The 24,608-nt window shown below is 42.8% G+C and overlaps 1 protein-coding gene across 2 annotated transcripts; it reads right to left on the minus strand.

The window, feature by feature from the left end:
* Nucleotides 1-659: 659 nt before the first annotated feature.
* On the minus strand, nucleotides 660-17,194 carry ZFAND5 (zinc finger AN1-type containing 5). Of its 2 annotated transcripts, none has more exons than XM_075078328.1 (6): nucleotides 16,806-17,194; nucleotides 13,336-13,493; nucleotides 12,814-12,925; nucleotides 12,300-12,397; nucleotides 2,570-2,695; nucleotides 660-2,313 (listed from the first exon to the last, which is right to left on the minus strand). In XM_075078328.1, exons 1-6 carry the CDS (start codon nucleotides 17,177-17,179, stop codon nucleotides 2,165-2,167), a joined length of 1,017 nt encoding a protein of 338 aa, XP_074934429.1. In that variant the 5' UTR covers nucleotides 17,180-17,194; the 3' UTR covers nucleotides 660-2,164. The 2 variants fall into 2 exon arrangements, with proteins under 2 accessions (XP_074934429.1, XP_074934430.1); XM_075078329.1 differs by lacking the exon at nucleotides 16,806-17,194 and adding an exon at nucleotides 15,450-15,568.
* Nucleotides 17,195-24,608: the final 7,414 nt, after the last annotated feature.

Here is a 24,608-nt window from a genome sequence, read left to right on the forward strand (position 1 = left end):
TAATAAAATTCATCCTGGAAAATGAAGTCCCAGAGCATGCCTGTGTTCCCTTTTTAGAGGTATGTACAGTGGCTGTAGTGGTAACTTATGAGTATCAGCTGACTGGTGGAATGTACATTATCCGTTCTTGGCATAACCAATTTTTACGGATTATCCAGCAGGGAAGATGTCTTCCTCCTCCAAGGCATCATGTGCTGTGTGCTCTGTCCTTCTCACTGGGAAGGATAAATCTGGCATATTTAACATCTCTATGTCGATGCTGACCCTGACAATAACTCTGCCCAGGTCTACTGGTGAAGATGTGGACAGAATGGTGTAGTTAATGTACTGGCTCTGTTATAACAAATACGCTGGAAATAAGTTTTGTAGGCAAAAGAAAAAAGCCTTTGAAGTTCATTGCTAAAGCTTTCCTTTGCTCCTTTTAAGCACATCACTGTTTGCTGGCACTTTTGTTGGGCCATCAAGTAGTTAGCTGTATTCCAGTGGCTCATGCAAGTTATATTAAAAGTGGTATAACCAAACACGAAATAAGGACATAGGCAGGCTTAAGCAGAAAGACAAAAATCTATAAGAACTTAGTACTAACTTTGCACTTCAATACCGACAAGGTCACCTTCTGATTAGAGCAATAACAAAAAACAATGAGCTATCACAAAATGTCCTATTTCCTCTGTACATGATTTTTATTATTTACATAATACAATATAGCATAGATGCTGGGTAGCATGATTATGTGCAATACATAAATATGAACTATCTGTACATGTTTGCATATCTAATAACTCAGAAGAACAAAGTTAAAAGCAAAAACCTGATGACTTTGATAGTGAAGTAGAAACAGACTGAACACTGCAATAGAAATCAGAAGTTCAGGAGTAGTGCCTTGTGTACATACGTAACTATTTACAGATGAGAACAGGCATTACCACAACACTAGGCTAAACTGTACTTTTTTATATAAAAAACACAAGTTTCATACATCACAAAAACCCCTTCCATTATAACACAGAAGTGATATTACCAGACAAGCGTCAGTGAAGTATACTGCCTTTTCTAGAGTTGTTATTGTACAATGTTGTAGATAATGCAGCCCATGCAATACACCCAAGAACACTACAGTCCTACATCCAAGTACAATTAAAAATGATAAAGCAGCCTCCCAGAGTGGTTCCAGCTACAACTTAAGTCTACAGCAGCCATGTTGGATATGGTTTTCCATGCAGACTGGTGCAACTGTTACATTTAAAAACAGAAAAAAATGAACTCCTAATATTCTTTTGAACTCAAAAAACACAGAATGTAAGACGTAGATGAATAATAAACTGCTCTAATACTTCAGGAACTTACTCAGGCATGTGTTTCTTGATAGAGCTGCTGTGGTATGTCTAAAAACAAATACAACTTTTTTGTAAACCAACCTTACAATATTGTGCTACACGACATTTTTAGCTAGGCAAGGAAAAGCAGACAACTGTGTTGCAGGCCAGTTCGTAAGTTCCTAGGAGGACATCTCCTTTACAAACCTATTCTCATGATTCTAAAGTTAATGTAATATTTTCCAAAAGAGTTTTCTTCTCACACATATCTGATTTTTTCCATTTTTCTCAGTGCAGTTAATAAGTGACTTTCTTAAATACGGCACCACTACTTATCCTACTGGGACGACAGACCACTCTACATAGCTTACGTTCTGCTGGAAAACAATGGAGTGTGGAAACTAAAATCAGAATGAGATTTTTAAATTATAGACGTAAACTACCAACCTTTTTGATGTATCCTTCTCCAAAACAGGCATGTAACACTAGCCAAAGATTATACACCTCAAATGCATCTCAAAAGGCAGATCTTCTGCAAACATGCAGACAGCATACATCTGTTTGGCACATGTGAAACAGACAGTCTGTACTTTGTGCATGTGTATTCCTGTGCAGGTTTCCGATCATCCAACTATATTCTGGGGAGGGCATATATAATTTCAAGGGCTGTATCTATGCAATTCTGCCTGTAACAGACACCCAAACATTCTGAAATATCATTAAGACAGACAAGACTAAAAGTAAAACTTTAGAGAACAAAGTAAATGGCCATGCACCTGCTCTTTCGTGTTTTCCTAGGGTATATTAAAAACAAATCAAAAAGTCAGTCTTTTCACAAGCAGGTTAATTTATATTCTCTGGATTTTTTCAGCCACTACAACTGGATTCTCTTTCCTGATTTTTGCTGCAGCTTCTGCTTTGTAATCGTATGGGCAGTTATGCTTGTCAGAGTAACGGTGAAGTCCACAAAATAAATTTCCACATCGGCAGTCAAATCCTGTACATAGAAAAAGATGCAACATTACTAGGAAACTTCATATTTAATTAAGTTGTAAACTAAGGGCTTAGTCACTACAAAAGGTGTACATTCATCTACTGACATACAGAGTAGGAAAAATGGAACAGCTGTACGAGTTGTCTGGGTTCTGAAGAAGCAAGTAAGTTTAATGATACAGATATTTCATCAAGTTTAATCCAGCAAGAGGCAACTAATCATACAGATCTGTTCAAAAATGACTTAAGTGTCCTCATACCTGTAAGGCCAACCTTCTTTCTACACATGAAACACCTGTTCTTCTTTGGTTTCGGTAGTTCAGGAGCTCTCTCTTCACTCTGCGAAGTACTAGGCTGAGAAACTGATGGGCTTGGTTGAGTAACAACTGATAAAGCAAAGGAAATAAAGGTTACATTTCATTTTCTTGACTTCACTAGCTATTCAGCAGCATATATGTATTTAAGGATTAATTCCCCATTAAGACCCTGATGTTTGCTCTCTAAAAGTACTACACAGACTAGTCTACAAAAACGTAGCTCAGGAATAGGGATTTTTAGGTACTTCATCCTTCCCTTTTGGCTCTACACAAGGATAAGGCACTTATTCATTACACCTATACACGGGTATACAGGTATTCACAGCTTGGAAAGCACTCCAGAAGTTCCATGTGCACATTTAATATTAAGAAAACATACGACCAAGCAACATTTCACCTAAAAAGTAACAATATTGTCACAGCTGAACAGAGGGGATACCTGTAGAGAATATAACTAATAGGAACATATTTTAGAAACAAATGAAATTCAGTAACAAGTTACTACCATAGCACTGGGTTACTCTGGCACTACACGTGTGAAGTCAGATGCCTAAAAGAGTTCAGCAGGACAGTAGCCAGCAAGGCACCGATTCTGTGACAGATCTAACACACAGCTACAAAACATACAGTTTAAAAGAGTCGTCACGTTTTTGACACTTTTAGTAATTTAAAGAATGAAGTACAAATTTACATTGAATATCTATTTTTGTACTGTATTCAGCTTTAGTGTTCGGACAGGTACAGTTGAAGTGAGCCTTTATCAATTGCCTCTGTCATGAATGCCTTCAGACAAACTTGAGTCACTTTTTACTAAGTTCTCTGAAGGATAAAAAATTGTCTTTTTGTGAACTTCTGTGAATCTTAATTTTGTTTGAAAAGTATTTTTTCAAATTTTTTTTTTTACTATCCTCTTTACATCCGAACTGGAACAGAGGAAAGCTGAGAGGTGTGTTAGTACACAACTTTAATACCTGCTCCTGGTACAGTTTTCCTGAAGACTCCCACCTGTATCACAATTTCTATGATTCTAAAATAGAACAAACTACAAAACATTCCCAAATAAATGCTGTATATAAGCTTTAAGGACTTATTATAATCAACTTTATGCACACAAATAGGATTTGTTAGTTAAGATTCTTTTGGATCAGTAAGTGTTGTACCCTGTGAAAAGTAGATTTTTTTCCAGACATGAGGAAACAGTTGACTGTTTTTCTATCTTTACTCTTCATACTTGTTCTAAAACTCAGCTCACTTATCACTAACACCTAGAAAGCCTCACAATTCTCTGTACAACAAGAGAGCCCCCAGTCAGGACTCCATAATCTAAACAAGATTTAAAAGTTAACAAGCTCTCAGTGGTAACAAGGAACCTTCAGTGCTCACCAGCAAAAAATTTCATGCAGTAGGAACAATGGTCACTAATATTTTCTTATACTTATACATTATAGCAAGACTCCTAATGAACAACTAAGGCTATTTATAACCTTTATTTTTTATCACCTTGCATAGACCTTTTTCTAGAAAATTTGGGAAGTTCAGTGTCAGTGCTATTTTGCTCTAACTGAAGGACAACAAAATTACTACAGCACTAGCACTACAATCACTACTGCTTCTGGTACTTTTTGGAGTCATTTCTGCTGCTGCTTTTGGCTTTACAAGAAAAAAAAATTTGTCTTGATCAACATTTTCTAGATGAACAGATGTGATCCTCTGAACTTGCCTTTAAATCCCAAGGAAAGCAGTATTCAGTATCATTTATTTGAGAGCCTGTGACCAAAAACCAGATTAAAAACCAGTGGTATCACAGACAGTGTAAACCTGTTGGGTATTATGCACCTTGGCTAACAGCCATCAGCTATGGCCTTAAAAAATTACCAAACACCTCCCAAAATCATGGTCAAACTTCTTTTAGATTTGTTATATTGCCAATTTGTTTAAAAATAAAATGCTAATCATGAGCCATGGCAGATGAAAAAGCGAAACCAGAAATGCTTGCACTTGGCTATCAGGTGTACAGCTACTCAGGAAGAAACTTCATCTGCAACAGAACCAACTTACAAATACAAGCCCTGGGAGCACGCATGCTGTTTCAATCAGATGCAGAAGAAAATGCAGGAGGAGTAAATCAACGGTGACCTAAATAATTAGTCACTCGCAACACGCACGAAGAGAAAATGAAAACAAGAAGAGGAGCAACTTTTATCACCACCTAACATGTCAACAAGGAAGGAAAACAGGAAACAGCAACTCCCCAGGAATCACTAAGGCAAAGAGCCTGGTAGATCACTCTACCACAAAACAAAGACACCAAGAACAAATCCACCTAGGGGAAAATGTTACCGACTGCTACAGGTATGCTACTACTTTTGCGTGAAGAAACTGTTGACAACTGGCAGCCCAGGAACTGGAAGGCGATGAAAAGTGATCCTAAGAAACTGTAGAGACACATTTCCTGAAAGGGCTGCTGAACAGGATCCTTCCCCCCAGTTAAAACAGGTTCCAAGAAGGAAAAGCAGTACACAACATGCAGTAATGGGCACTAAAATGTCCCAAGACAAGACGGGACATAGACCCTTAAATCTAAATTAAAAAGTGCAATTTGTTACTCTCCATGAATAAAGGGTCCTCCTTCTACACTAGCAGAGTTAAGTACGATGATGAGTTTTTATAAAGTTAAATATTCATAAATGTGCTCTGGATAATGGCTAGGAGAGAGGCAAAACTGCTTACCTTGCCTATTACTTAGGGCTTAGAATGAAAATATTTTCTCATCAACCTGTGGCTCAGATTAAAAATACTGTAAACTGTAGTTGTTCTGCCATGACATTAGGAGCCAGTACAATTTCATCAGACACTATCCTGACAGCTGCTTGTCACAGAAGGCTTCCTTTAGCAGAGAAGCCAAATCTAACCAGGCAAGTACAATTCCAAGTCCTCAATGTATTAAATTAATTTTATGCCAGAAATCACACAGTATTAATCAGCAGGCAAAGTACTCTAAGAGATTGCTGTCTGATCACCATGGAATGAATAACTGAACAAATGCTGAAAGTTGGAAAATAGTGCTTACTGGTACCTGTGGACTTGCTTCCTCAGTAGCAGTGTTCAGATGAAGCAAACCCCTCGCCACTAAAATAGGTTTTATCACTTTAACAGAGTTCCTGTTGGCGTATACCCCTCTCCATCACCTTGGTCATTTCCCTTCCTAACCTCTGGCTCAAGAGGTCACCCAATCAGGTTTACTTCACTTGAATTTTACTAGACCAGTTCTGCTATTACAAGGCAGAAAAATTTGGGAGCAACAGATTTTTCACAACTGGGCAGGCCTTTCTGATCTATTATTCTGGTCTTAAATTATTATTTGTAGGCACTGGAAGATGGATTACCATGTTGCACAAGGAAGACTATTTTCCTAGCAACTTGGTGATAGAGACTAACATAATCCTAGTATTAGAGAGGTGCCTGAAAAAAACCCCCACAAATACAGGCATTACATTCATGAATTCGGGAAAATTTCCTTCACGTGCAGTCCAAAGATAAGAAGCATCTTTACAAAAGGCATGTGGGAACAGCAAGGCCACTGATGGCAAAAGTTAGCCACATGCCACAGCCCGATAGCTACTCAACCTGCAGGCAAGAAGGTCCTACAAACTGGAGAACAAAGCTCTTCTCAGACCCCAAAGTATTAAGCCACACTGAATATGTATGCCTGCCACTCAAAATTAAAAACCACTCTAAGAACAGGATTTTCAAAACAGGCAGTAGTTTTCCTTATATAAACAAGTATGACTGCTGCAAAAGAGCATGCCTACTGCAGATATTTTCCCACTGAGATTTCACAATGGAAAGGAATGAATCCAATGTTTCAGTTGAACAAACTCGATGAAAATAAAGCAGTATTACTTTTTAACCCTCCCCATATCAAAAGCAACCAGAAAGAGCTACCAAAGTAAAACCAACAAGTTTTTAGAAGCTTCTCTGACTAAACAAAAATTAAGCACAATATGATCCCAACAGCTTAAACTGCATGACTTTCATGGTACTAGTAACTGGTAAGCATACCAGTGGAGCAAAGTCTTGAAAGCATAAGGAAAACCCCACTGATTTAAGCATTCTGACTTGATGAAGCTAACCCGCAAATGCCACCATGGAGAACTGGAAAAATTAAAACGAGAGAAAAACAGGTGAGGTCAAAAGTCATCAGAAAAACATTAGACTGCACTTCAGCAGCACCGGAGCTGAAAGCAGTGCTAGAGATTGTGCAATCCTTATACTGCACAGTAACACAATGGGCTAGTACATAAAGCATAAGTACTGTCCGTCTTTTCAGACTAAAATTTTATCAAGCTTCCTGAGTGTAAATACTTTATTCTTTAGTAAATACAATTGCTATGCCAACCCAGGTGCCCATGATGAAAGGCTGCAAAATAAACTTCCATCATATTTCATGCAAAAGAAATGGAATAGAAATGCTCTTCAGCATGCAACTCATCTTCTACATGCCCAACTAACAGGTGTGTTGAATATCTTTACTGTTACATTAATTCGATGTAAAAACACCCCAGTTTCGGTATCACAAAGAAACACAGTTTAGTTTGGTCACCATGAAGACTTGATGTCTATGGTATACCACTGTTAAAATAATAAAAGCATCCTATCACCAAAAACCACAGGACCAACAGTTGGGTCCCCAGTCTTATTTTTCCAAGGTTGGCAGCTTTACAGCTTAGGAGACTACTGATTCCTTTTCAGAATTGTTTCAACCAAGGACATCTACCGAAGCTTCAGCAGGCATGGAAAACACGAAGATGAACTCATTATTTTCAACACGAGACAGAGTTGTTATATCACAGATTTTTACCAACAGCCACAAAGGAACAGATAGCAATACTATAGCCATGTGTGAAAACAAATCAGAATCAACAAGGCACTCGTTACAACAAAACCTAAGGAATATCATGTAGTTACCGTCTTCAGCCTACAATATCTCAAGCTAGCTGTCTACCCAGCATCTTACTCACAATAGCACCTGCAAAACGCTGTACACATCACAGATACAACACAATGGTTCTATCTACAATATAAGTGAGGGTAGCTCACAACAAGGTCTCAACCTGAATGCAGGAGAGCTGTGAAGTAACTCCAATCATACTGGCTTGGTAGTAAGCCAAGAGACAAGTGAGCCAACCACCATTGCCTGCTGTCTTCTGGAGCTGTTTAATTCAGGAACAAAAAGGATAAACTACAACATGGATGAAATAATACAATAAGAGTATTTCACTATTTTTTAAATATGCAATTTACACAAGACCATAATCAGTTCAATTTCTGGTTCACTTTCTTTATAAGCAGTGCTACTCTGCAGCTGTGGCTTCACAAAATGATAGCTAATCACAGTACTCCCTAAAACAGAGCTATTACTTGGTTTAAAAAAAACCACAACAAAATAAAAAACCACCCCAAGCCTCTGATTATGTGCTGATACTAATTACATCTGGAAACACTGACAGACCTGACTGGAGGCTCATCATTCAGCAAGGTAATGACCTACAATAGCACAAGAAAATGCTAAAAATATGCTGTAGCTTGAAACAATATGACTGTTTAAACATATTGTTTTCAAAACAGTTTATTTTAGTAGTTACTGTGTAACTCATTTCCCTTTCTTTTATGTATCTTTTATTTCCATTTGAATACCTGCTTTAAAAAAAAATAGGAAGGGCTCCACTATGCCTCCTCGACTTGGTAGATATATTGCTCTGATAGCATACACAAAGAAAGGAAAAGAGTTTGCTAGGTTTTGCATTTAATTTCTGCAAGTCACCACAGGGGAAAAAGCAACTATGAGTCATATTTCTAGAATGCTTTGGGTCTTACTTCAGTCAAGGCTGGGTTAGAATTTTGTAAATAGTGCCCGCTTATGAGTCTGAGTTTGGACATAAAGGCCTTTAGATTTCCCTGACTTGTGAGCAGTTCAGACACACAATTGCACTGAACACATGACACTGTTCTATTATAAAATTGCAAAGAACAAGTTGAACTAAGAAATTACAAGTTAAAAGAAAACATAGCACACAGACATGAATTACAACAGTTACATCCATCGTGCATGTCTTCCTTCAAGTGTTAAGATACAAATTGCCTTAACACCAGATTTGTCCTGAATGAGAATCCAGGTTGCTGCCTCAACCTATGTGAGATCAAGAAAAATAAGCCCGTTAAACTTAATTGTTTCATTGTTCTAAACTTTAGCCCCTTCTCAAGTCAGCTGCTTCAGTTCCCACAGCAAACAAGTATAATTTTATGCTACAAACTGCTAAAAAATATAAATCAGCTGACCAAATATAATTCTACTTTTAACTTTCTGGCTTGTAAGGGAAATATTCAAAGTTTCATTCACTAATGAAAGTGTGGCAGAAGAGAATGCAACTTCATACTCTTGAACATATTAAAAGGAGAGCAAGCTACTTTGCTTGAAGGCTACACTGTTTGCTCACAAACTATTACCATCTGATTGACGGTTACAAAATTGTATTGGGTTTGCATGGCAAGGTTTTGGTAGTAGGGCAGGCTACAGGGGTGGCTTCCATGAAAAGTTGCTAGAAGCCTCCCCCATGTTCAACAGAACCAATGCCAGCCACTCCAAGACAGACCTGCCACTGGCCAAAGCTGAGCCCACCAGTGACAGTGGTAGCACCTCTGGGATAACATATTTAAGACGGGAACAAAAAAAACCTGTGCAATTTCAGCCAAGAAAGGAGTGAGAATACATGAGAGAAACAGCCCTGTAGACACCAAGGTCAGGGAAGAAGGACAGTGACAAGGTGCTGCAGGTGCTGGAACAGAGATTCCCCTGCAGCCTTTGGTGAAGCCTGTAGTGAAAACCATGGTCAGGCAGGCTGTCACCCTGCAGCCCATGGAGGACCCCCACACCAGAGCACTTGCATGTGCTCTGCAGGAGCCTGTGACCCTGTGGGAAGCCTGCACTGGAGCAGGCTCCTCCTGTGGAAGGAGAGGAACCCACACTGGAGCAGGTTTGCTAGCAGGACTTGTGACCCTGCACGGGACCCATGCTGGAGCAGTCTGTTCCTGAAGGACTGCACCCCATGAAAGGGACCCACACTGGAGCAGTTCATGAAGAACTGCAGCATGAGTGAAGGACCCACGCTGGAGAAGTTCATGGCGGACTCTCTCCTGTGGAAGGGTCCCCATGCTGGAACAGAGGAAGAGAGTGAGGAGTCCTCCCCCTGAGGAAGGAGGAGCAGCAGAGACAATGTGTGATGAACTGACCACAACTCTATTCCCCATCCCCCGGCACCACTCAAGGGGAGGAGGCAGAGCAAAATTCAGCAGTAAAGTTAAGTCCGAGAAGAAGGGAGGGGTAGTGGGGAAGGTGTTTTAAGACTTGGTTTTATTTCTCATCATCCTAGTCTGATTTGATTGGTAGTAAAGTCCCCAAGTCAAGTCTGTTTTGCCCATGATGGTAACTGGTGAGTGATCTCTCCCTGTCCTTATCTCAAGCCTGCAAGCCTTTCATTACACTTTCTCTGTGTAATTTCACTTTTCACTTTTTCTTCATTACATTTCCCCTGTCCAGGTGAGGAGGTGAGTGATCTAGTGGCTTTTGTTGGCAGCTGGCATCAGTGGGGATCAACCCACCGCAGAAATTCAGTTGCTAGGATCAGATTGTGCTTACAACTAGACTGTGTTTTCATTAGCAGCTCCATGACTGTGGCATTTGCTTAGAGAATTAAACCTCATAGAAAGTATTAGCTTTGCTGTTACGAGGCCATGCGAATTATTTACCAGTTTCAGGTCCTCCTTCAGAGGAGAGACCAACACATATTGCTGCTGAAAAAAATGAAGAGAAGAAAAATGCAACTAGTCCAGACACAACAGTGATCCTTATAAGAAGTCTAGGCCAGCTTCTCTTGCCTGCAATACAGATCAATGTACCACTGAATACAACCAACATTTTGTGTAATTTAGATGTCTAACAAACCCTAAGAATTGTATGTAAGGACACTATCCTATGCTGTCCACAATATGCATCAAACCGTAAACTCTGGCATTACAGCAGCTGAGGCTGTCTCAAGAGTTTACAATTATGTACTCAGGAAGGTAGTTTTGTTCCAGTCTCTGGTAGTTTTCCCAGTGATCACTACACAAGCTTGTGACAGCCTTTTCTGGTTTCAACCTGCAAGATTATCAAAACAATGCAAAAGTACCTTCAGCTGCTTTTGGATTTTTTCCCCTATTCCAATCAATAGAGGGTTGTGTGAAGCTACGTATCATACAGCTGACCTACAGTACCTGAAAAACAGGTAATGACAACAGTAATTGAAAATTGTCCTTTACACCTGGTAGAATTGCTGGTAGGAATTTGTAATTTTAGTAAGAGTAAAGTTACCAATTACTTCTCCACTGCTACCATTTTATTTATTCATCTTTCCTGCTCTCCACATTTCAGGTAGCAATTCGTAACAAGGCCAGATGGGTTTATAAACACTGTTGCAAAGTCTAAATTATTTCTCAGCTACACAAAAAGCCTCTTCAGATAACATCAGTTACAGGACACTAATACTTGCAAAAATCTCCTCTCAGTCTATGCATAATGAAAAACCCAATATATTGTATAATGGTACTTTAGTTCATGTCATGGAATCTTGACTTAGCATGACTTATTGCAAATGGTAAAATCCTCTGTACAAATACTGAGCAATTAAGTATCAGGTGTTAGAGCAGTCTTTGCTGGCAAAGACACATCTAGATAAAAATAACTTTTATACAGTGCTGAGTAGCATCTTCTACAATTTTCATCTCACTGACTTCAAAACTGAAAAAATGAATTTCACCTTCAGCTTGAGTGAACAGACTTCCTACTAAACATCAGCTTTTAGCATTTTAAGACTGTTTCAGAACTATGAAATTAAACAAAAAAGTGTGGATTCATGTAAGTAAAGAACATTGTATTAAGATATCCATTTGAACAAACTAATATGAACTCAGTCACTCACTAGTTGTAGGTAAGAAATCTGCCCCTCCCTGCCACCCTCCAGGAAATACTTTACACCAACTAGTACAGCTACGATCTTCCAGTAGAACAGAACTTTTAAATTGACGATTCATACCCAGCAATTAAGGCTGCAAGTATCCTACATCTGCGGAACAATGCTTTGGTTCTATCTACTGATTACTCAGTTAGTTCAAGAACCCTAAACAGCTTTTGTTAGTATTTTTAAACCATGTTTTCCCTTCCCCACAGCCTCACTCCTCTGTAGAATGGAATTTATTAAGAACTTCATTCTCCAAATCCAACAAGCCATTTTGACTGCCATGAGTCAGCAGGAACTGTACTGATAGAGAATAAACAGAAATCTCAGTTTTGAAGTCAAAATACTGAATGCCTTGCCCAAATGCAATTTTAGAGTGCCTTTTAAAAACAAAGGTTTAGGGGCCAAAGCCACCCTCACAGGTGCTAATTTTTTTACTAACATTGAACATGCATCTTAAAACTCTGTTGTGGCACTAATCCTTTTTCTTGATTCTGACAAGAAATAGCATCCTTAACAATCACCTTAACAGTGCCTCAAGACCATCACCACAACAGGAGATGCCTATGTCAGCTTCCGGTAAGACACCAATTGTCCCCAACATTGCTCTGCAAACATACCTGGCTCAGTCTCCGTTTTCAGTGTTACTTTTTCCTCTCTTGAAATGCTCATTTCTGTCATTTGCTGCGTTACAGGCAAAGCGGCAACAGGCACATTTCTGTTTAAGCAGTTAAAAACATAATTTATTATGATTGCAAAACTGAAGTAAAAGTTTAAACAGTTCAGATCCATTATTAAACTACCTGTCAATTACTACTGATACATGTTCCTGACCTCTGCTTCTATCTTCAAAACTCACTTTCAACTCTAGTTTCCCTAGAATTAAGCAGGTAAACCTATAGCAAATATTTCCCCAGATAAATCAAAAACATCCTTTTAAATGTAGCAGTCCAACACCAAATACTTTTATAAATTCTTATTTCCACAGATGCATAAAGCACTGCCAGGTAGACAGTCCCTTCTTCCTCCGCAGAAACTCACTGCAACAGGGCAGGATTGCTGCAGGCCTTCAACTTGTTGCATACTCACAAATCTTTTCAATTACACTACCTCAGAGTAATATCTTCATCTTACCTTGATTTTTCAGATGTGCTGCCAGCAGCACCTTCACAGTTGTTTAAGCTAGTGTCTGCTCTCTGTACAGATGCAGAGTCTGAGGTAGGACTGTTCGAACCACTGGCTGTTCCTATATAACAAGAATTTGACAAGTTAGACTTATGAACAAATTGTAGAATATATGTTAGTCAAATAGTCTCATTATACAGCTATGAGCTGTCTGCATACAATCTTCACTGCTACTGCATATTACTTCTTACTTAAAGACAGGCTATACTGTTAAAAACCAATACAGATATTGTATAAGAATATGCTAACAGAGGAGGCTAAGTGGGAAAGCAAATTATGACTGATTGCCATGTGGACCAGAACACATTACACAGAAATGTATTTTTATCTTTACTGTGATTTAAAGTAGTATTATCTTTAATATTCATTGTTTTAGTACATAGTTTTCAGAAGTTCTGCTGAAAATATTCTGGGATTCCTTGTCATCTTCTATATGTTTCAAAAGAAGTAAAACAAACCACACACCCTTACCCATTGGGCTGATTCTACCACTATTCTGCTGTCGCTGAAGATGCTCTTTGTAGCACACAGAACACATCCCATTTGTCCTAGGATTTCCATAAAATCCACATCCTGTACTACACAGCATAGGCCCTGGGGTCTGGTTTGTCTCCTGAGTCATCTCAATGCTGTAAATAAAACCAAGAACAGCATTAGGAGTTGGCATGTCACCAAAATCAATTACAGGGTTCTAGAATTAAAGTATGTCTGCTCACCCTGCCCCACCAAAGTGATATCAGCATTCTTAAAGAGGGTTATATGGATGTTAATACACTACTCAATACTGCAATTGTATTGCTAAGTAACATCATGATGAACCTTTCAGAGAAGAAAAAGTGTCATCCTATGGATACTCAGAAATAATGTACCTGTTGGTCATAAAGGGCTTTATTTGATTGTCAAATTGAATTTGGTCATAACCAGCACATGCAGCTCAGTGGCCAACCTTTGAGCACTAACAGGGATATGGAGAATAAGGAAGATAAAGTTCCTATCTACTGAACAGTTATGGCAAATAACATAGCTTATTTTTCCCTGACTCCAGCAGAAGAGCCCCACTTTCTCAGCAACATTGATCTTGCACCATTTGATGCTGATTCCACTATTAGCAGTTCCTACTCTTGCAATTAATTTGTGAAACAACAAAAATCTCTGAAGTATTGGCAGCAGACATTTAGAGTCTGTATTCCTATCTTTAGAAGGAGTTTCCAAAACAAGGCCCTGAACACAGCTGAAGTTGTGTATGACACCCAATACCAACTGGCAACAACATGTGTGTAACGGGCCCTCCAATGCAGAATCTAAAGAGCATTTGAGAAATAGGTTTAAACCAGGTCTCACTCTTCCAAGTGAAATAAAATTAACTTTAAACAGCTGAATATGTTCTATTACACAGTGTACACATTAAAAAAAGCCAGTTAAATCCTTTATCTTAATAAAGTTACAGCAAGACTTCTGAGCCTCCTAAAGGCAGACAATGCTAACTCTCTGCCATGAACTGCAGAAGTCAGGAATAAAAATACTTCACCTTCACTGTTGGTTAACCTCTGCAAAGCAAGGTTAGTAGGAAAGCTGAACAGCAACCAAATCCTTGATTCCCAAGGGCAATGAAACTGGAACACAGTAATCAAGCAATCTGCCACAAATGAGGACATTAAGAATATTGTACTTGTCCTCCCAAAATTTAAGTTTAGTAGAAGCACTGAACATGGTACCTGGATACATTTTAGTGTTATCTCTAGATTGCTGTCTTCCTATTCGGGAAGAGTTACGATAAGAGATATTTGACTGCTGATGCTTGTGAGAAGTCAAAACTGCTGAAAGCAAATTCATTACAGCCTATACAAAAACACTTCTTTAATTAAGAAATTCTGCACTGGAAATAGCTCATGTTCCTCTAGTATGACAACCGCAACTGACAGCTGCCTTTGACTAGCTAAACTTAAATTTCTTGGATCAAAGTAAACCAAGAGCAGGAGAAAGTAAACAAGCAACACTCATCCGCTCGGCTGCTGGTGGTCATGGGACCTCATTTTACAGGTATGAATAGCTGTACTATTTATGCCTTTGTAATATTCTATGTATAGATAGTTTCCTTTCAGGACTACAAAACAGCTTCATTCTGATACAGTTTTACAGCCCCCACACACCAATCAGGGGAGACTGAAGAAGCCATGACCCACCTGGAGAAATCTAAAAGATCTTGTCATCTGTACTGTAGGTCTATGCCTATATAATACAACTAAAGACCATACTTCTGCCCTTCTATTACGCGGGTATGCCAAAGGTGCCATCAAACACACCGCCACCACCAACGTCAACCGACTTGCTCCACTTCCAACTACGCGCGCTTGAGAAAGCCTTTCACCGCTCGCTAAATCCAGCTCCAGGGTGCTAACGCCGGTATTAACCTACAACAAACCGGAGCCCCCGCTAGTACGCTCTGCTACTACCCGACAGGCATGCCCCGAACCGAAAGGGTCTGGCGGGGCAGCGGTCCTGCTTACTAGGCTCTGGAAGGTGCCCCGGGCGTCGCCCGGGTTTCCTCTAGAAGCGCCTAAAGAAACGAGCCGCCCCGCACTCACCCGGGCTGACCCTGCTACCGTGGCCGTCCCCGGCAGCGGGAACCGAAACTCCTCCTTCCTTCCGGCGGGGCCCCGCTTCCCCGCCGGGACCGCCCCACCGCCTCCACCAGCCCGCTGAGATCAGCCCCTATTTATACCTCCCGCGGCGGCGGAATCCCATGACCCTTTCCTTCAGGGGTGGGGGGAGTGGGGGATGCTGAAATTCAGTCAAGGAAATGCGGCATCACCAGCCTGTCATCCCGCAACAGCCATTTTCGACGGCGGGATGTAACCGGATGGGGGGGTGGGGAGAGCGGGCAGGCAAACGCGGCCCACGACCCCGGGGCTGGGTGGTTAAACTCAACTACTCCCCTCCGGAGGGAGAAAAGAACCCTGAACAAACCCAAAAGATAAAGGGTCTCGTTCTACCACCACCATGAGTGGGTCTTAACCTCAGGGATGCTCCGGCTCGGTCCTGGGACGGCCCGGCGCAAAACGGCGCCCTGAACTCCACGGCAGCAGCATTTCACGCCGCTCACCCCGGCGGGGAGGGCCCGCACCCCCCAGCAGCGGCGACCGCCCCGCCGCTCTCACCCAGCCGTCCCAGAAATAAAGACCCGCAACGTGCACGGAAACCAACCATAAAACCCGGGAACTACGTCAGCTGTAGGCTTGCTGACCTAAATACTTATTTACCTGAACATCCTCCTCTCGAAGAGGGACCACAATCCAACAAGAGAAACACAGGAACAGAAAAAAAGAGGGGTTCGCTCCCGCACACTGAGGCTGCCTGGGGGGCGCGCCCGCCCCTGCCCGGCAGCGTTCGGGGGATGCAGAACGGAGGAATCGGTAGAGGGGAAGGAGGACCGACACCGGGCGCTTCCCAGGAAGGGTGACGGCCGGCTAGGTGAATTAGACAAAACGGGAGCCGCTGCCAAACGCCCGCAGCGCCGTACCTCTAAATTGCCGCCCTCCACCCCCCGCAGCGAGGGCACCGGAACACAAAAGACCCGAGGACGCCGGGCAGAGGCGGGCAGGGGTGCCCATGCGGGGCGTCGGAGCCGGGCCCCTCCTCGCAAACCCCTGAGTCACGGCTGGCCCGGCCGCTGTCAGGCTCCGCGCCGCCCCCGAACCCCACGGCACCGCCGCCGCCCGCCAAGGAAACCGTATTATCTCGCCGCCGACGCGGCGCAGCCCTGACCCGCACCGGCCCGGCCCCCACGCCGCCTCCCCCCGCGCCGGGGGCCAGGCGCGAGGAGGCCGACAGGAGAGGCGGAGGACGGCGGGGTCGCCCGTGAGGAAGCCCGGGCACCCACCCCGCCGCCCTGAGGGCCCCAGGCATCCGAGCTCGTCCCGTCCCGGCCGCTTCACACCTACCTGTTCCCGGCGGAGTCCAGAGACCCCGCGGCGGGTGTCGGAGAAGGCGCGGCGGGTGGCTGCGGGCGGTTGCCGGGAGAGTGGAGAGCGGAGAGCGGGGCGCGGAGCTCGCGGCAGCGCCGCCGCCGCCGCTTCCCTCCTTTGTTCCCGCAGCAGCAGCAGCGGCGGCCGTCTCGGCGGCGGCGGCGCGAGGCAAGGCGCGCCGTGCGCGGGGGGCGGGCGGCAGGAAGGCGCAGGATGGATGGAGGCGGGGAGGGGGAAGAAGAGGAGGATGAGAAGGCGGTGGAGGAGGAGGAGGCGGTAGCGGAGGAAGGAGCCGTGCCCGCCCGCCGGCTCCGCCTCCGCCTCCTCCCCGCTGCCGGCCGCCAGGACATGCGCGCTGCCGCCTAGGGGTGGCGAGCGGAAGGCGCGCACTGTACGCCCGCCTGCCCGTGGTTCCGCCGCCGCCGCCTGCAGGGGCGGGGGAGGGCGCCGTTCCGGGTGACGTCACAAAGCTACGTCCGCCCCACGAAGGAGGGAGAGAGGGAGGCGTGCGCAGAGCTGTCGCCCCACCAGAGGGCGTGGTCGAGGCGGGCAGGGGTGAGGCGGGAGGCGGTCCCGGGCTGTGGGCCAGATTTCCCACGGGCGGAGCGGCTGCTTTAACCGTTTGGTGTCCGGACCCGCCCCCGAGCCGTGCGGGGCGCCTCGGCCGCGGCGCGCTGTGGAGGACCGGGCCGCTTACTTCGGCCTCCGGACGCGCTCTTTGTCAGCGCCCCGGCTGGATCCCTTGGCTCCCATCTGCTGACGGTTTCTTACGCGTAAAGCGGCGCTAAGTCGCCCTCAGCACAAGAAGGGCATGCAACCGTTGGAGCGGGTGCAGAGGACGGCTACAAAAATGATTCGAGGGCTGGAGCACCTGTCTTACGAGGACAGGCTGAGAGAGCTGGGGTTGTTCAGCCTGGAGAAGAGAAGACTGCGGGGAGAACTTATTGCGGCCTTACAGTACCTGAAGAGGGCTTAAAGAGGAAGAGGGTGACAATCTCTTCAGCAAGGCCTGTTGTGACAGGACAAGGGGTAATGGTTTAAACTAAAGGAGGGAAGGTTTAGACTGGATATAAGGAAGAAATTTTTTACAATGAGGGTTGTGAAACACTGGCACAGGTTGCCCAGAGAGGTGGTAGATGATCCATCCCTGGAAACATTCAAAGTCAGGTGGGGCAGGGCTCTGAGCAACCTGATGTAGTTGAAGATGTCCCTGCTCACTGCAGAGGAGGGGGGGGTTGCACTAGATGACCTTCTAACCCAAACCATTCTATGATTCTATGAATTACGTGGCACATAACTGTTGGGTGTCTTCCTTGGGGCTGTCAGACCCCATGTGTGGGCTGTGGTGATGGAGCAGCCCAGGAGACAGGGGTGACTTCCCGCTGCGCAGCGGTTTCTTTCTGCTCAGTGACAGTGCAAAGAAATCGGTCCTGCTTGTGAGCTGTGCTGATGCAGAATCTTCAGGTTTTGTATGTTTGTAAAATGTACTCTTCCACATGCCACGAGCTAAATGGTCTCTGCGGTATGTACAAAGGTGCTGTTTTGAAACACATATGTTTCAGGCCTCTGTGATCAGCTGTGGCTGATACTGAGCAGACCTGTTCCCCCTCATGCCCTGGCCTGCCTGGAGGTTTGCTGCACTTCTCACAGGCCCAAGTGTCTTCTAACTGAATGCTTACATTTTGAGGACTAGCTGTTGGCTGTCACTATGTAGAAGCACAGGGAAGACTTGAAAACCAGACCTTGATTTGCATTCAGGTTTGCAAATCTGTGGGTCAGTGAACCTCAAGATAAAATATTTCTGTACTTGTGCATGCCCAAACTGTGTGTGTAAGATGGTATAGGTATAACAAACAGACTTCATGTCTATTGGCCGTTGATGAAACTATTATATTCAAAGGATGTGGCACTGGCCTGGGTGGGTAAGAGAGAAGGAAATGTTGTGTTGCCATGGAGGGACAGAATTAGAACGTCATGCAAGCCTGGGTAGTGTGGGAAGAGAAAGAAATCAAAGGAAAGAGAATTAAGCTTGTTATTTTAGACTTCCTGCTCATTCTTTGAGCAGCACAGGGTACCTGATGGTTTGAAAACACTGTTAGTAGGCATGGTTAGTAGTAGGCATGATTACTTGCTTTGTCGTAGTAAACTAAGGGCAATGATTTTTTTTTTAAGGTAATGTTCATGGGAAGCGGAAAATATATGGATACATACCACCATGTTTTTCTTCAGAACATCTTCAGCTGTTAAATTAAAAGTTGCTTTAGGTAAGTGTTCTGAGTAATTCAGCTTTTCTTAAATGCAGTTTCTGCCATATTCCAGTGATATTCTAAGGCAACAGTATATTGGGGCATATATTTGTGGGCCTCTAAACCACTTCATCTGAAGAAAACAGCTAGAACTGGAATGTATGGCTCTGGGAAATGCACCACAGAAATCATTAGAAAGTCTTTTTTTGCCTGTTCTGTTCTTCCAGAACCAACCTTTTTCCTCGTGTGTCAGAGAGACCCTGACAAACCCCAGAAGTTTCAGGTGAATGGAATTGCACAGTGCTGTAGTATATAGCATGCTCTGTGGAAGTGTAGGGCGCTCTGCTTCCTGCAGGAGGCTGTGGAACAGCAGCTGCTGTGTAACCACTGTTTGAAATAACGCCCTTGTTTTCTGCAGTATATGACCTGGTAATTCCTACTTGGTAGTACAAAATAGTTTCAGCTATTACAAGAAAACCCTGATTTATGGTGTAGAAGAGAAGTCTTCTGGGATGACTGCTCTCAAGACTCTCTCTGAGAGTTGGATAACTTTATGACTTTGAGGGGAAAAGTGGAAAACGAAGTTGAGATGTGTATGGTTTTCCCCTTGCAGAGATTTTATGTCCAGAACCAACACGGAGGATGACAGTAAATCTCATTGTAAAAATAAAATTTGGTCTACTAGTAGCCCTAGAGGGTAATTTTTACCTCTCAAAATGGCAGGCCAGAGGACGAAGACAGAATGGTTTCAACTGAAAGCTGTTAACTTCCCTGGCTTTTTCCAAAGTAAATCTCAGAGCAGAGTCATTGTTCAAGATGTCATACTTCAACACGCAAAGTTTGTCTCAGAGATAAGGAGCCCCAGAGGAATGTGACATAGGCAGAATTCCCTACTAAGGTCCTTCACCTACACGCTTTTCTCATGGTTATATCTTCCATATATAAGCTGTCTTAGAAAGACACTGTTTTTCGTGTAAGTCTCAGGCCTAGAAAACAGGAGAGTGCATGAGTATGTAACAATATCACATTTATTACAGGGTTCTGCAGAGCTGGGAGGCCCTTTAGTTTCTGAAGCCACAGAAATATTGTCTCTGTGACTCTGTGTGTATTTACCAGAGATTTCTAACTTCAAGACTTACACTTCTGGGACATCTGTTTGCCTTGGAGTCATTGGGACACACTCCTGTCTCAGAGTACCTTAGAGAAAATAGGTCGCCCTTAAAATATTTCTTTTTCTTTTTATTCGATGTACATTTACCTACAAAATCTAGGTGTCTTGCTAGACCAAAGGCCAAAATGCAGCAGCATTGCCCCAAAACAGAACTTTCAATTTAAACTGCTGATCATGAATTTCATTGCCCGTTGGCTGATCATACTCTCCTTCTCTTTCAGAGCAAATCCTCACAATAATTAAAAAAATAGAAGGGTTACAGAAGTAGCCACACATTTTACATAACTCAATGCTAAAAAGCTAATTCTACCTCCTATGTTGGAGATTACCTTCTCCTTCAAGAGCTCAGTACCCTCAAGAATACTGTGAGGTTCACACAAGCTGCTTTGGAGACCTTTTCTAGCTTGGGATGGTTGGAGTATCAGGGATCTATAAAGGGAGACCACTCCCAGGGTAGCTTCAACATTTTACCCAGAGAGCAAAAGGGCACTTGCATCCTTAGAAATCACTGCTTCAGAAGAAGGATGTGATTTTGGATCTCACATAGGTCTGCTCGGTGGCATTGCAGGTAAGCTTCACTTTTGAGGAAGCAGATGACTTTGGTTAGGGAGACAGGATTTTAAAGTCTTCTCAGGTGAACATCCTTATTGTAAGTCCATAAGTCCATAGGTAAAGCAGAGACATACACCTTCCACTGTCTTACAGCTATTGTTCCTGGTTGTATTTTGTGAATTGTTCCAGGGTGTAGGCACCTGGACCTTGGCAGGTGGGAAATACCTGATTTGGACATCCAAGGGTGACGGGGTATGGAGCAGGGTTCTGGGCACTTCTTTGAAAGAGCAAGCTTACCTCCTCTGGAGGTAGCTGCCCCCTGGAGAGCCTTGTGGTGAAATGTAGCATCCCTGAAATGTTTTGGTGGAGATGTGTTGTTTTCAGAGATAGATGGTAAGCAGTCTGACACACAGGGACGAGTGCTCGTCTTTCCCACAGATTCTTTTTTTCTTTTTTTTCCATAATGCATTAGTCTACCTCATGGTACATAACTGTAAGCTTTTTAACTAAGAAGGGTAGTACCTGCTCCCCACTACTTTCTTCTGTAATGTTGATATTTGAGTAATGATGCATACTCTGAGGGTGTCATCATCATTGTAGGCAGTAGAAGACACAGAGAGAGTGACTAGAGTACAAGCTTTTTGGGCAGTTGCTGTCTTTTTCTGTATTTGTATACTACTTAATGTATTGTTATCCAAGATACAGCTCCTGTTCCTAGGTAAAACTAGATAATAACAGTAATTATTACAGTGGAGGGTTTGAAAGACAATGAATCATTTGCATGATTACAGAATAGGAAGGTCTGCTGGCAAATCTTTATATGACATGTTTTCAAGGATACATCTGTGAATACCAGTTTTAATGAATTTTCCACATTATGTCTGGGAGAAGTTCTACTTTAATTGCACTTTATACGGCTTTACTGAAATGAAATTTATACACATACTTCTTAAAATTAATGCACTGAGTGCCTCAACGTTTTCCATGTCTGCTGTGACTAAGTCATTCACTCCATTCAGCAGCAGGTACATATTTTCTCCGTTTAGTCTTTTGCTACTGATGTAACAGTGGAAGCTTTTGTTGCTCTTGATGTTCCTGGTAAGTCTCAACTCCAGCTGAGCTTTGGCTTCCCTGATAGAGTCCCTACATGCCTGGGCCGTGTTTCTTCATTCTTTCTTTGTAGGCTGTCTCTGCTTCCATTCTCTGTATGCTGCCTTTTTTGTATTAGAGGTCATGGGTTTCCTGTTTTGCCAAACTGGGTTCCTCATATGTCTACTTGGTTTCCTGAGTGTAGAGGTGGATGGTTCCTGTGCTTGAGGATGCTCTCCTCAAGGGTCAACCAACTTCACTGGGATCCTTTTTCCTTCAGAGGTGACTCCCATGGTATCCCACCTACCAGTTCCCAAAGTCTGCTCTCCTGAAGCACAGGGCCTGTGCTCTGCTACTTGCCTTCCTCCCTCACCCCCTCAGGAACTTGACTCCACTATTTCATGGTCACTATAGCATCACCCACTGTACATTGGCCCTGCTTGGTCCACCCACTATACCTGTGTAATAAGAAGTTATCCTTGACACGCTCTAGCAATCTCCTGGATGGCTGACATCCTTATGCATTAAATTTCCCAATGAGGATGGGGGTCTGTAACACAGAGACTTCCACAGGTTGTTCAGAGAAAGCTCCATCTACTTCCTTACCCTGGTCAGTGGTCTGTAACACATCCCACCACAGTGTCTTGCTTGGCAACCTCCTCTCTGATCCTGACCCCCAAGCTCTTACCCAGACCTGACCCACACACATCTGAGCTGCTCCTTCACATAGGAGGCAGCCCCCTTCCTCCTCTTCCCTGCCTGTCTCTCCTGAATGGCTTGTCTCCATCTGTTGCAGCACTCCAGTTTTGTAAGCTGTCCCACCAGAAGGTGCTTGCATGGAAAATACCTTGTTGCTTGCACTCTCTTTGAACATCTAGGTCTATCATCTTTGTTAAACTCTGATCAGTGGAAATGCCACATGGCAAAAGCCGCCATCTCCTAGACAGTCAGGTCCTAAGTAATTTTTGGGCTTTAATTATCAAACTGAACATGTTCAGTTCAATTTGCTGCTTGGTAAGATGCGAGTCTGAGCTGTAGAATGATGGTAGTGGACTTGGCAGGAAAATCTTCTGTATATTTTGTATTAATCTGAAATCCTGTGTAGTTCCAATGTGGACAATGCTGCAGTAATCTAGTTACAATGAAGAAAATACATAATTAGGTATAGCAAGACCTTTATGTGATGAAATGTCCACATTATTAAGCAGATAAAAGGAATCTCCATTACCCAAAGAGCCCAGCGCAGGCCTTGATTTAAGGCATGCTCAGTTGTGCACCTCTGTGAACATGGTGGACGAGTGTCTCAACTAGACTGGCTGTGTTGATCCTAGCCAGCGCTTCCCAGTTTCCTTTCCTCATTGTGCTAATGTCACCTCAGTCTTGTCCAGACTAATTTTAACCTTCAGAACTCAATGGACTCCCAAAGACATGTCAGTTCATGGGTTATTCTGCCTAGTATGCCCACTCTTTTTGCAAGTCCTCACATCCTGCTCTTATATGTCTCATTTTGACCTCTTAAGAACTCTTTTTATATTTTGATACTTTAATACTTTTGTGCTTTGTTTTCTGATGGTGCTTCAGATCATTTTGCATCAGTGGATTACTCGGTGGCTGGCTTGGCTGCTAGTTTAGTTTCTCTAATTGCTATGTTATTTTAAAACCAAAATCAATATTCAGAATATAATCCATAGTTTGACAGCCTGGACTTCTGACTGGCAAACTGTATCTGACCATAGGTACTACAGATTTCTGCATCCAACAGTTTTCTGCAATGCTGCAAGGAAGAAGTCCACATATTTGTGTCATCCAAAACACTGCAGTTGTCTGAGTTACTTAGGTCATCTAAACCAGTTGTCTCCAAAGTGGGGTGTGCAAGATGATCCACTGGGGTGCAGGAGGAAAATATTAGAACTTCAGTAATGCATGTGTATGACTTATCAATAAATAGATGTATACTGGGTGTGCATGCTCAAGAATGTTTTACTAATAGTGGTGCATGATCAAAAAAGTTTGGAGGCCACTGACCTAAATTATGTCAGTCAATCACATCCACCAATCCTGGTCGCTATAAGAAAAAACTTTCCCAGCATTCACAGAATTAGTGCTGTCTTGTGCACCAAGAAGTGCCTCAGATCTCATATGTATTTATTTGTGTTTGAAAAAATACATCAATTCATAATTACTAAAGCTTTTTAGGCAAGACTTAAAGATATTGCAAACATTGATCATGTTGTATTAAGCATTGATTGTTTAGCTTTAAGCACATCAAGTTGGACACTTTTCTCTACCTTCTGATTCTTTTTCCAGAATCTTCTGCTGCCAGTCTGTTGGGACAGGGTATGTGCTGAAATATGAGTATAGGTGTAAGTTGATGATATGCCATTTGTATCTCAGTCTGTCTAAAATCTGTTGCATAGACTAAATCTTGGCTTTATGAACATAGTTGTGTTTTACATATGTAAAGTATGCAATTTACACTGTTGCATGAGTAGAGGTAGATGAGCATTTTTGTAAAAAGTACTACTTTCCAAATTATTCATCAGAAGCTGTTGCCTGAGAAAAAATAAAGTTTGCGTAATTTCACTAAAAACATTATCAGCCATGTGTCCTGAAATGGATATGTGCATTGTTCATTTACTGAAATCTTTGTTGCTGGTAAATGAGTTTATAGAATTTTTGATAATGAATATAAATAATAAATAAATAATAAATAAATTTAAT

This window comes from Phalacrocorax aristotelis, chromosome Z, assembly GCF_949628215.1.
Source record: "Phalacrocorax aristotelis chromosome Z, bGulAri2.1, whole genome shotgun sequence".
Lineage (NCBI taxonomy): Eukaryota > Metazoa > Chordata > Aves > Suliformes > Phalacrocoracidae > Phalacrocorax > Phalacrocorax aristotelis.